We start from the raw sequence: 14576 nt of genomic DNA on the forward strand, positions 1-14576 counted from the left end.
AGTAATATTATTTTGATTTTCATCATTGTCTTCCATTCTAAAAACACATCTCAATTTTCCTCAAAAAAAAAAATACTTTTCATTTGTTCTTTAAAATTATACTTTGAGAACACTATTTAAAAATATTTTCAAAAAACTTTTACAAAATGTTTTCCAAACACATATTTAATTAAGCCCATTTTGGCATAACTTCAACTGAGTTACTAAAATGATAACCTACTAAACTCATATTTTTCTTAAGGCAGGGTGTGATATATAACCCAATTTTAAATAACATGTCTCTTGTAAGATTTTCTCGTAATCGTTGATCATTGAGACCGGTCAACTCTGTCATATTTATAAATAAACATATTTTTGGCATAAAAAAATAATTATTTTTCATGAGTTGAAAATTCTAAGCGCACTAGATATAGTAATAATATATTTGGACTAAGTCCAATTCGATCCCTCAAGAGACTATTATCTTACTAGGATATAAATTATTTAATTAAATCAATACTAAATAAAAGAAAAATGTTTTTTTGTACGAATTACTTAAACTAATTAAAATAAACTAAATTATTCTAATGCATAAATCTTAATTAAATTAAACAGTAGAGTAAATTCAAGACAAATTCAAATTTCAAGAAAATTATCAGGAACACATAACGGTACCAAACATCAATTATTGCAACGTATTGAATTTAATCAAGTACGAATTTTCTATATTAATTCACGATAAAATTCTCTATCATGATTATTAATCTATTTTTAGAATTAAAAATCTTATTTTTATTTAACAGTTCAATTATTTTTATTTGAATTTAATTAAACAAAAATGCATTTGCAACGATGAAATTTTAGCTTTTTTCTAAAATCGCATACTGAAATCGAATACTATTTTTTGTCGGTTTAACCATGTGTTGATCAATATTTTTGAAATTATTTTCGATATAGTCTCTTTTTTGAGTCAAAATTGTACAACAAACATGAAATTAATTGGTCATATTAAAATCAAGAAATCTATGTGAATATTAATCAATAAACATAAATTAAATCAAAACATCAATCAATCCAATAAATAGACAAAAATCAATAGTTTAGCACTATCGTGGCCCCAATCAAAAAACGATTACTCCATAAAATCAAAACTAGACAAAAATCTAAGGCTTGAATCTTTAACGAATAGAGAAATTGAAGAAGAACAAGAAAATTTCAGCGATGATGTGTGGATCTTGCTTGTGTCGTTCATCTTCTCTCTTTTCAAGCCCTAGTTGTCGTCTTGAAAAAATGTCAAAAGTCCTCTCAACTTGGGCTCAGGTTTTTTTTATATATCTAATAAAAAAAACCCTAATTTTCTCATTAAATGATACCCAAGAATGTCCAAAACCGAGTGTAATCCAAAGTTTTCATAAATTCCAAAATTCTGCGCAAAATATAATTTTTTTTTTGCGAAGTGCACGTACCTAGCTTGTGGCACATCCGTGCAAGGTCCGGACGCGGGCACGTGAATTATTTTTTTTTGCAAATTTTTCGAGGTTGTTTTTACGACGAAGCACGGACCATGGTCCAGACCCCTTAAAGCGTCCGTGCATTCAACTTCTTGATTTTTCTTGAGTTTTTCTTATAAGTCTTCCATTCTTTCTGGCTAATTCCAACGTGGCACTGCAATAATTGACTTTCTCTTTAATTTTTAAGTTTTCTACAATTTCAGTCAAACCTACAAGCAACAAAAATATGACGATTTAAGTGCAAAACTCGGGACAAAAAAATATCATATAAACACGAATACGACAAAATAAAGTTTTAAATACGCTATAGGATTCGTGTTTATCAGTGAACCAAATAAGATATCTATATCACAAAATTAACTGGTGAGTAGGAGTTTGTGATTTTTAAATATGCAAAACAATAATTATTTCACTTATTTTGTTGAGATTAAAATAAATTTTCTAATTCTTTTGAATGAAGAGATACATACACGGAGAGCTACTCTCGTAATATATGAATCTGGCCAGGCTTAATCCCAAACTAATAAGAGCTCGATGTGATTTTAAGAAGGAAATTAAATATCTGGGACAATTGCAAATTTGGTCAATCATGTTTGTAATTTTAGTATTCTATAATATTTTGGTTTTAATTCGAGATCTTTTTTAACGTACAATTTTATGTTATAATATTGGTATATATAGAGCAAATGTGTGCAATGTCACGTAAATATTTTCATATAAAAATGGATAAAACCGCAAAATAAATAACTCAAATTACCGATAAAATAAAAAAATATTGGATTAAAACTCAATTCAGATAACATGATAAACTAAAATCGCAAAGCTTCAAAGTGTGATTTATACTTAAAAATTAGCACAAATTGATCATCGCTTGAACAAATATATAACTTTGCGAGTGTGGTTCTTGAATGTATCAGTTGTTGTATGAAAGCTTGTGAACTTGAAAATACGACTGAAATCTTGTGTTCAAAGATTGCAAGAAATCGGAGAGTCTTTTTCAACTGATCTTCAAGTCTATTTATAGACATCGATTGCAACGGTCATAAATGAATAAAAAAATATTTGTTCCTCATAAAAATGTATGTTTCCTTGTCTGGTAGTTAACGTAGACAATGTATGATGAATAGTACAAATTTGTTTGCTGGTATTATTGCAACGTCTACAGTGTACGAATGTCTTTATCCAAAAATAGCTAACTACCAAATCTGAAGCATTCTCAAGGTGTTGGGAAGATTTATATACACAACTAACAATTTTAGAATATTCCTCAATGTGTCAGTCGTCTTTACTTCAGTTGTGATCAGTCCAATTGAGCATCCTTGACTATTCGAGAATAACTTTAATTCACGGTTCAGTCAAGGTGCTTAGTTCAGCCGTAGATTTCAGTCATCAAATACTCAATTATATCCAGTTTTAGTCTGTTGAGTATTTCAGTTATCTAGTCTAGTCGTGTGTATCCAGTTAAGGTCAAGGACTATTGACTTTGCATATACTTTCTAGTTTTGCCTTTATATATATTTTGTCGTAGATTCACTTAACACCAAAACTTAAATGTTCCAACAGATTGCCGAGGAATTCCATTCCTATCATCTTAACTTTTTTTTTTAATTTCTCACAGACGACGTCAATTTAGGTAACCAAAATTTAACACAGGTTCAGTTTGGTGAGCGGATCTTCAAATCTTCCAATCTGAGGGTCAGTCCGGTCAGATAATATCTGCTCAAAGGAAAGTAAGGTTAGGGACGCCAAAGATGTTTTCAGCATGAATCCTATGATGCTTATATAAGTCAGTACTCAAAATACAAATGCAAAGAGCAAAGAATAATATGAAGAGAAAAAGGGAGTGAATGTAAGTGAATATGCAGGTGAATGTTAGAGTGTCAAACTATAACAAATATCTGGTATTTATAGATGTAGAAGAGGTTGGAATTACCTTGTGCAAGTTGAATCCTTGTCAAAGTAGAATTCTACCCAAGATAGCAAACCTATAAGACTGCGTTTACTTGCCTTGATAAATAAATGATAACATAGATAATACCAACTAATCCTATGTTTACTTGCAAAATTGAAAAATGATATAAATCTTTAGGCCCGTTAATGATAGGATTGAGAGATGATTTTTAGTTCTAAATTTTTAATGGGATTATAAATATTATGGAGTGAGAGAATGAAAAAAAATCAATTATGTCATTCTTTTTTATCTTCCACCTTCTTTCCTTCTTTACCGAACATATGATTATTATGATAGCTAAAGAGTGAAATTGTAATTTGTTCTTAATTATAATTTCAATTCCAAAATTAATCCATCCAACTAAACATAGTATTATTTATCCATAACCACTCTCTATCATATCAAATTATATTAATAATCATACTTTAATCTATCATTGTCCAATCCCATCATTCAAAGTAAACGTAGCCTAAGGGTATAACTCAATTGCTATGGCGGCTAGGACTCATCAAATTTGGTAGATTTGGTCTTATCCCAATTATATCGGGATTTCTTCCTTATCATTATAGATTCCCAAGTGTTTTCCATGTTTACGAGATATAGCGTATCCATGGCTATGCTCAGTTAATGAGCTCGGGTCGACCCTTTTCTTGGTCAACCTAGACTTGGTCATAAACCCATGCTTAGTGGCTCAGTCTTGCCTTTGGAACTGGCCCCTTCACTTGGGCCGTTCGGGCTTGGCCATATGAGTTCAGCTATTTGGTTTTAGCTACAAATTCATCCCTATGGACTTAGACTATCTTGGGCCCACTACGCGGTTTGGACATTTACGAGATAGAGCTTAGCTGAGTTTATTTAAAGAGAGTGAGCTCGAATCATTCTAGATCCGATTGTTTAATTTTAGGGGCATCATATAGATATCGGTTTATAATAAATCAACCTCCAATCTGCCATGTACATATTTATATCTTATGTTTGCTATTTAATAATAAGTGAACACCTTATAAAAACTATTTTGGTACTAGCTAAATGTAGAAATCCGAAAATAGACCTCACTTTTATTCAATATCGAATACAACGGTGAGGATAATAATGATAAATTGATTATCCCAATTATAACCTCTTATACCCATTTTCTCTAACTTTTGAAGACCACTTTCCCCGACTTAAATATCTTGAGTTTTCCTATGCAACCTTTTATGTGCTTCCTTTTTATTTCTTCAATTGAAGGTGTAATTTTTCTTATTTTTATCATGTTTTTCCCATATTTTTTTAGGTGGAAATCAATTTTGAGTGATATAATTTGTAATTGATCTAAAAAATCAAATGCAAATTTCTCGAGAAGTTTATAAAGCATACATGGAAAACTTGATATTTAGTGCTCCTTCCTTGCATTATTTCAAAGAAAGTAGAAAATTTAGAGCTTTTCATCGCTGTACATTTGATTTCTAAAATTCCCATAATCTTATGTTGTTGTCTGCTATTGGCTTTTTTCGGTCGTTTTCAGAGCAGTTTGATATGTGGAAACTATTAATTTGCATTTTGCCCATATTCGTTCATTATTTTGCTTTTAGTTATTGATTATATCAATTTGTTTTTGTTCTTGCACATGGTAACATATTTCAGTTTCTCAAGGCTTCGTATTTTACGAGGTTCAGGTCTTATATATGTTTTTGTTCTTGCAGATGGTAGCATGTTTAGTGTAATTGCAAGGAAGATGTTAATCTGATCCTAGTAGAATTTCTCTAAAATACTTCAGAGATTTTACCCGACGCAATAACTAATTATTTATCAAAATAGACGCACGTGAAGTAATAGGTTATATACCTTTTTACTTCAAATGAACACGGTTATCCCAGCTTGAAATGTTTTCCTCCTCATTTCATGTCTCTAATATTTTGGTTTGAAATGGAGATAACTGAGAAGAGATCAAGAAGAAGCGCGCGGCACAACAACACTGCTTAATTTTTTAACATATATATATATCTTTCTCTTTTCTATGCATACACAATTAGTTTTGTGTTTCAATTATTAGTAGTATTTCGCTTCATGTACGTATGTAAATGACATTCACCTTCATTTATTTATTTTTAAAAATAATTTAATTCATGCATCTCGAATATATTTATAATTAATCTTGGATGTAATTTAATTTCTGCGTCTCAAACATACACACACAGATATAGTGCAATATGGATTGATTTCAAAAACCAAAAAAATTAAAATATATTTATAGTTATATTATTGTTTACCCTCTTTGATATGTGAATGAGTGAATCAGTACTATCCAATGATTTTTTTTTTTTTTTAACTTCTGATTGAAATCAATTGCTTTGAATATATCCATTAAGTTGATGGATTGGTTTTGTCATTTATGGAAGTTTAATCTAAAGGAAAGTTGAATATTATTTATTTTCGACACTTGTATGACTTGGAGGTGTCTAGCTTCTATAAATGTTTGTTGTGGTGAATAGAAGGCAAGGTTTTTTTTTTTTTAGATAAAACCGTCTGTTGTGGCTAGGTTAGGCGGATCTCTACCCGTTTATTAGATGAAAAAATTAGTACATGAGAGAGGAACTAGGCCAAAACCTCTCAATAAATTACAAAAAATTCAACCGACAGATCAATAGGAGGTAAGTTGATTGTGGGTAAGGTTTAATTGATGGTTCTGTAGATTTAATTTGCACATAGTATATATGTTCGATATAATTCATTTATGGCTTCTCTAATACTTTTATGCCTGCTTCCTCTCTAACATTACTTAACATTTTTATGGTTCTGTAGAGATCTTAAAGATATTTTTGTGCTTGCTTCCTCTCTAATACTTAACATTTTCACTTTTCAAATAAACTTGTCAAAGTTGATAGAAAATGGTCAACACAAATATTTTAAGGTTTCAGTTACTATGTTGTGCTGACCCAAAATAAGACATGATACGTATTGCTGTTTGCATTGGAAAAGCTCATACAAAAATAAAAAGGAAAAGCAAAGCCAAAATAAAATAAAATAAAATAAAATTTTGTTATTTGACGTTGTTTGTGTTCTTCTCATTGCTGTATAAAAATTGTTTGTTGCTTTTGTATTCTTTTTATTGTGTTAAAATGATCAATGATCATTTATGTTTTTTTTTTAAAAAAAATCTATTTACAAAATGAAGCCATGGACAGGGGGGCATCGAGATCATCCTAATTATGGAATTTTGTTAATATATATATGAGGTGGCTCAGAAGTCTTTATTTTTTTTTTTTTTTGCATGGCTTATGGGGTGGGAATCCACCATCGTTATGGGCGGAAAACCAGCTAAGGTTCAGTGTAGACAAAGCCCACACTGAACCCAAAAAAAAGTTGTAGATATATAGGCCCAAAACATTATATATATTTCCTCAAAAAACAAACATTATATATATATATATACACACATGCACACACGCTAGCAAAATTTTGCATGCAATTTGTGCACAAAATTAAATTTTGTGTGAAATTTATTGAGGTTTAAGTGTTTTTGAAGTTAATATAATTTGATGTTTTGGTATGCCACTAACATGCTCTTTCTTAATCTATAGTGTGTGTGTGTATATATATATATATATATATATATATATATATATATATATATATATATATTATGTATAAATTTTAGATTCAAATTAATTTTGAGATTTTTATGCTAATATTACATGTACAATTGTACATTGTAGACCCAAAAAAACAATAATTTTTTTCCTTTCATAAATTTTAGACCCAAATTTTATATTCAAATTTTTACCTCAGCTACGTACAATTTGTACAATGTATTTTTCTCACGAGTCACGAGTGTCATGCGTTTTGATTAACAACTATTACAATTCATATTACTTGTTTCATATTCTAAATTCTTTACAAAACCCATTTTTCACAAAATTTTAGGTATGCAATTATCCTTCAATATTCGTCGATTATTAAATTGTTTTTAGATTTTGTATCTTTTTTGCAATAAATATTGAATTCATGCTTATTTTTGGAATGTAGAATTTATTTTTTCTATCAAATTTACTTTTGATTATGGATTATGTATGCAATGTTTTTTGTCATTTTTCTGGCATTTTACCATCAAGTAACATGAGCTTCTGACTGTGTAGTTTGTGTTCAAACATAAGACAAATTATTTCTGATTGTTGATTAACATGTGTTTTTTTTTTGCTATAATTATAATATATTGTTGCCTACACTCATCCAAAATCCTAACTCCGTCCTTGTTTGCCGCTACTTTTCGGTGCGTACTAGGTAAACCACCGAACTAACGCAATAGTATGATTAAAACGCACCAGACAAGCCTTGTACAACAGGCTGGTCCAAGAAAATGTTGGTCGAGATAATCGAACACTTGACTACTGGCCAAGTGTTTATCTACACTATCAACTTGGACACCCTTTTAGAAAACCGCAAAAATCATTCTTCAACAAGTGATCTAGAGCATGAAGTATATCTTGTGTGTTGGCATGTAAGATATCACACGCGTCAGATTAATTGAATTAATAAGTGCAAACAATAACATTTATATATTTCGCTACAAACACAGTGTGTCAGTGTGTGTGCCACTGCTGCTCGTACTATATTAATCATGAATGTCATAATCCATAACTTTAATTAACAATATTGTCGTCCCTTGTTGCTAACTTATTATTAAAATGTAGTGGTTTAGATGTAATTTTTATGAATGTATGAATTTTCGAACTTTTTAATTGTGTATTTAATTACTAGAATAGAAAAACGTATATAATGCTTACCAGGTTTGCAGGTCCAATATCCAAATTGGACTCATCAGGTTTTGGGCAGATCTAGTGAGTCCAGGGTTTTTTTTTTTTCTTCGGAGAATCCCGATATTGACCAAACTCGACCCAGAGTCCTGTCGCATTATAATTATCCTATGGAATGAAATGATGAAGTTAAAAGATGCGATGATAAATTGAAATATAAAAACTACATTGTAGTTTATTAATTCAAATTATTGTGAAACTTTAAGTCAAATACGAGATTATTGAATTTCATATTTTGCACAAAACAATGTCTAAGAATGCCACTCATAATTCAACTACGGTTTATACATATACTTCCAACAATTTTCAAATCTTTACTCCCATTTATTGGTGATAGAATGGAGTCACGTCGATATGAAAGGATACAAAATTTATTTGGCAAAAAAAATAAAATAAAATTTGTAACTGCAAAATAGCATAACGTTCATCATGCGAAAGAAACATAAGTGGGGGACGATTTGGTTTGATATTTTGTAAGGCAAAAACTTATCATAAGCTGAGTATCATTATTTTTCATATACTATATTATTAAATTGAGAAGTTTAGAATAATTAATTTGAGATTATGATATATTTTATTGATAAGAAAAAATTTTCTTCCTCATTTAATTTAATAAAAAGTTATAAAAATCATATTTTAGATAATGATAGTTTATCTTTATTTATATTTTTAAATTTTTAAATAATAATATCACCTACAATATAAAAAATTATTATAAAAAGCCAATTTTAAGTGTTGAATTTTAATATAATTAATTCTAGATATTCAACACACGTATCGTGTGCTAAATATTAACTAAGCAGCGCTAGTTATTGTTTTCAATTATTAGTTCTTAAAATTTTCTTATGACTTTAGTTTACATTATCATTACCCAATATTTAGTTTCAATTTGATTCAATATATATATATATATATTTAGTTTCAATTTCAAAATTTGTTTTCATATATCGACTTGACTTGTCTTAAAAATAATAATAATGATAATAATAATAAACAAATTCAAATATATATATATAACGGTATATGAAAGATTGTCTATATTCTATGTGCGGATGGGCCAGATGTGCACAAATAAGTTGACAGAGACATGCAATGAATTTACCATCCTACCCTTCCAATTATATTACTTAAAATTTCCCCCCATGTCCCACACATATTTAAAAAAGGATAACATAATTCTTGCGCCACAAATGCGCACAATATACGCACACAAAGTAGCAACAAACAACACCCCGTTCTCAAAAAAATATCAAGAAACATAGGAAGATAATTACCATACAATTTTCAACTAATTTGCTAGCTAATCACATCAAGGACTTGAGAGATCTAGCTTTGATCGGTTTTCGAGTTCTCTTCTTCCTAATCTCTTCGTCTTTCTCCACCTCGTCCTCGTCATCATCCTCGTCCAGACCTTCAATTTCCTCTTCCTCAATGTGACACGAGGATGATGCTTCCTTGTCATCTTCAAGATCATTCTTGGGAATGTTTAGTTCTTCATTAATACTCTTGCTAACTTCACCTCTTTTCTTGCCCCACCGCGGTCCAAAACCCGAATAATAATAGAATACATACGGATTCGAGGAAGATTGTGCTTGCGCCGTCCGTTTCTTGATTCGCGGACGGCCCCGAGCCTCCGCCGACGGTTTCGCCGAGTTCTTGGTGGCGGAAAGAGCGGAGTTATTGCTATAGCTTCGCACCATGATAAGATGGTGGTCACATAGTGAATTGCCTTTGGCAGCCTCTCTTCGGCATTGCCAGCTCTTGCCATCCGTCTTGCAGCACAAAATAATCGGGTTGTCTTTCGGAGAAGTGCCCGTCTCATTCGAGGCGGAACGTTCCCATTTCGTTGCTTTATTCAACTCATCCATCCACTCCCTATCACCCCAAAGAAATCTTTGGCTATTCAAAGACAAATAAAAGTTGGTTTTGCGACCAATGGGATGTAAATAGATACACTTGAGCTAATGATTCAAATTTCAAGCAGTATTTAGCTAATTGATAGTGGAAAAATACAACAAAATCACGTGCCGCGTAAGAACCCTAAGAGATTATTGTAACACTGGATTCGACACGAATTAAATAAAAATGCGACAACTTTACCTTTCAATCACTGCAATAGAGTCTCCGGAGCTCCCATTTCCAGCGAAACTATCGTTTCCATTCACCTGCGCAAAAAACTTCCCCGTGTCGAGAAAAAAAGGAAGCGACGATGGTATAATAACGCAAGAAAGACAAAACCCAGAAAGTAATTGGAATTCAGAACAGCACGTAAGAGGAATTAAATGGTGGGATCGAGTGTTTGAGCAGAACCCTAAAGGCGAGCTGAAGAAAACCCTAAAAGAAAGGCGAGGAAAAGGGTGGAAAATGCTGGAAAAAATTGACGAAAGAAACACAAGGGCCCAACAGATCCGCAACTCCTAGGGAAATGGTGGTAGGTGGGAGGGCATTGAACTGACCTGAGACGGCGGAGGAGATGGTGGTGGCGGCGAGAAGTTCATCACGTCCCATGGAGATTGATTGAGCTGACATATATGCGGCTGAGGAAGAGTTCCCGGATCCAGAGACGACGTCGCATAGAGCAGAGGAGAAATTTTGGCATGCTTCCGTATTCTCATGGGGGTTTCCCTTTGAGCCGACAAAAGTTTCCAGGAGAGGGTTGGGTGCCGTTTGAGACTTTGAGGACGATGATGTAGATCCAATGTTTATATATATATTATTACATATGTTTTTTATTTTTCTTTAAAATGGAACTATTACGTTTTATTTTCAAATCCAATTTATATTTTGTTGTATATAGATGTAGGAAGTTGTATATGTTTATTTTTCTTTGAAAAGGAACTATTATGTTTATTTTCAATTTCAATTTACATTTTTATATAGATGTAGGAAGTTGTATATATATATAATATATATATATATAGGTATATTATGATATTATCTATACAGTCCACACGTAAATTTTAATAAATAAAACACCTTTTATATAATTTTAAATCATAAATATATCTCGATCTGACTCGATATATACGTGCGCAATGCGTGTATCTATTGATAAATTACTTTTTTTTACACGTGCATATATGATAAATTGCTAATTTTTTCAATTTTATGCATATTTATAAAATTAAAAAATTAAAAAAGATATCTGTTAAATTATAAGAAAAACTCACAATTATTTCCTTCATGTCTTCGAGTTTTGCATGGTGCATTATATTTTTGGTTTGATATTTAAAATGGTCTTGTGTCCTTTTTATATTGTATTTAATAATTTATTCGAGGAACGTATTAGATAAGATGTCATTTAATGTATTTTCAAAAAATAAAATTTTTATTTTTTGTTTTTATAAAATTGAGTGAATAACGTCAATATCATAACAAAAATGAGCAGTTGAGGTTGCTATCATAAGATAAAATAATATCCTCTTTAGCTTTTAGGCCATAGTAACTGTTTATTATTACCAGTTGACATCACGGTGGCTTTTTCGGTTTTAACATGGATTCGAACCAAACCAACTTTTTACCATATTTGAGAGATATTTATATCACTTAACTACTTAGATATTGACGACATGATATACTTTTTATAAACTATCATTATTAGATATTTTGTCGCGTATTTTTTGGTAAATGATACACAAAATGTTAATTTAGGATCGAGTCTCGAGTTTACTTATGTAAAATCTCATAGCGAAATATAAAGAAAATTATTACTATCTACATGTACATGTGTAGTAATGACCCCATATTATTTTACTTTAAAATCATTTCCGATAAAAAAAAAAAAATAGAAATTTTATCTTTGTTTGGCTTTTTTAAATATCATCTTACATTTAAGACTCTGAATTTATATGATACGCTCAATTTTCAGGTATTGTCAAACGCATAGTGCTATACATTTATGGATCCAAAACAAAATTTAAAAAATAGATAAATAAAAACAAATCTTGATTAAAAAGAATGATAAATCATTTAATATTATGTCTAACTCAAGTCATCCTTTGCAATATAATATGACGGGAATTCCACATGATAAAAAATCTTATGAGATGGTCTCAAGGGTCATTTTTTTGAGACGGATCTCTTATATGGGTTATCCATTAAAATTTTTTACATTTTATACCAAAAATATTACTTATTATTATAAATATGGGTAGAATTGACCCGTCTCACGAATGAAACCATCTCATAAGAGTGTTACTCATTTCACATTACCATGGCCTGCTTTGGACATAGAAAGTAGAAACTTGTAATATAACCGATTCCAAATAGTTAGGTAATAAGTCCCGATTATTAATGGTCACAATAAAGACATGCATGAAACCACATAAAAATTATGAGTCTTGCGAGTCGATGCAAATTTCATGAATTGGAAACACCCCTGCGGAAATCTTTAATCAGAACCAAAATTATTTCTCGAACATGATTCTAGAACCCGAAGATCAAAATCAATTTTCGACTGTGATTCTGGAATCGTCCAGATAAATGAAGAGAAGGCATGGTGATTTAAGGGAAACTCTAAGATCCACAATCTACACAAGCCATTGATGTAATTTAAGGAACAATGGCAATCACCCATCTCATATTATCACTACGCCGGACGTACCGGGTTCGATCATTGTATCTTGGCCGGTTTTGAGCTCTTTGAGGCACAGGTTCTACTCTCCTTTCTCAGGTTCTACTCTCCTTTGTCTCTTAGGTGAGCGTTGAACTATCTCTCCATTGACCAACAACTCAGCTGGCAAACCATGAACAAGCACGTAGGTTCAGATGATCGATTCACACTCACGCACAACGGATAACATCTAACGACAATCATAAACTTCTACGACATTATGCGTTGATAAATGAGCGGGAGATCAGAATCGAGTACTGGTTCATTGGCTGAAAAACAGATATCATAACCGCGATGGTAAAAGGAGAACGTGTAAATTGAACCCCACAACTTTAAACGAAGCAGCATTCAAACATCATCATTTAAGCAAGCACTCCACGGAACGATCGGTTTTCTAACCTCTAACGATTGCCCAAATGCCCCGAAAAAAGCTCACCATTTAGGACTGACTGTTCAGGGAACCACGCTGATATAAGCAAACCGAACTCGATGAAAAAATGATCTATACTTAAGAGACTCATTTCTACATCTTCGTTCTATTTCAAAGAGATCAAACAATCCTTTAAGTATCAGCCTTTCACATACATAGTAACAAAAAGTCGTCCGAAGATCAGGCAAGGAAAATGTACCTCCGTAGTTCTTGTTCTCGGCGTCAACATAAGAATCTGGAAGAACAAACAGAACACCAGGCAGACCTGAACAACACAAAAATTGCAATAACTCCATAAATAAATAAAACATAAATCGGAAAAATCGTGTGAAAACGTGTATCCATGAACGAACCTTCAAGCTTGTTAGAAGTCTCCTCATCAATCTCACACCCAAACACGAAGTATCTCGCGCATAAAACATTATATATTTTCTTCTTCGCCTCCTCCTCACTATCTCCATCACAAGTACCAAATACAGATTAACAAACACATAAGAATATACACAATCAAGAAAAATTGAACAATTCATTTCCTAAACTACACAGTGAATTGGTGTCTAAAGGGGAAAAGCGAGAGCACAAAAGTTCAACCTTCCGAGTACTTTAGCAAGCGTTTGAACACAGCAGTCAATCATCTGCTGCTTCGTGGCTCCTTCACCGCCAGGCTTATCCATCACAATACGCCAGTGCTCGTAATCGCATCCGGGGAAGAGCGGGCCCATCTCAGTGGACAGTCGGTCGCTGAAATTGGAACCGGAATTCAGCGGAGAATATGACGAATACGACCTATTAACTCTGTATCGGATGGTGTTCAACCGAATGAAATTAGGGTTGATGGCCCCGATGGAGTGAGATACGGTTGTTGCGGCGCGGCGAGCGGTGGACAACGGGCGGCCGAATCCGTCGAGGGGGAGAGATTTGGAGGCCGCGAATGAGATGAGACGTCGGACGACTCCGGTTGATCGGGCGGCCAGAATTGATCGGGATACAGTGGCCGCCGTTTTATACTCTGGGAGTGTGTTAGAAATGTGTGAGGTTTTTGAGAAGAATCATTTTCATCCACAATTTTAATTTTTTCCATGAGCTCAAAATATCAATCTTCTAATTCAAAACGCTTAGGCCCCGTTTAGTTTCAAAAGTCAGGCCAAAAAAGTACTTTTTTAAGTATTTTTTAGTTAAAAAGGTGTTTGGTTGACCAAAAAAGTGCTTAAATAAGCACTTTTTTAAGTCAAAATTAGAGCTTTTTTAAAAGCCAAAAATTGTAGCTTTTAAAAGCACTTATTTTAAAAAATCACTA

General features: G+C 32.1%; 1 protein-coding gene and 1 pseudogene across 2 annotated transcripts; both read right to left on the reverse strand.

Moving 5' to 3' along the window:
• Positions 1-9336: 9336 nt before the first annotated feature.
• Positions 9337-10898, reverse strand: LOC140876138 (uncharacterized). 2 transcript variants are annotated; one of them, XM_073280014.1, is made up of 3 exons: positions 10694-10898; positions 10338-10402; positions 9337-10112 (listed from the first exon to the last, which is right to left on the reverse strand). In XM_073280014.1, the coding sequence occupies exons 1-3, from the start codon at positions 10850-10852 to the stop codon at positions 9542-9544; spliced, it is 795 nt and encodes a 264-aa protein (XP_073136115.1). In that variant the 5' UTR covers positions 10853-10898; the 3' UTR covers positions 9337-9541. The 2 variants fall into 2 exon arrangements, with proteins under 2 accessions (XP_073136115.1, XP_073136114.1); XM_073280013.1 differs by having other exon boundaries at positions 9337-10136.
• A 1629-nt stretch (positions 10899-12527) lies between these two features.
• Positions 12528-14319, reverse strand: LOC140873942 (multiple organellar RNA editing factor 2, chloroplastic-like; annotated as a pseudogene).
• Positions 14320-14576: the final 257 nt, after the last annotated feature.

This window comes from Henckelia pumila, chromosome 1 (assembly GCF_033568475.1).
Source record: "Henckelia pumila isolate YLH828 chromosome 1, ASM3356847v2, whole genome shotgun sequence".
NCBI lineage: Eukaryota > Viridiplantae > Streptophyta > Magnoliopsida > Lamiales > Gesneriaceae > Henckelia > Henckelia pumila.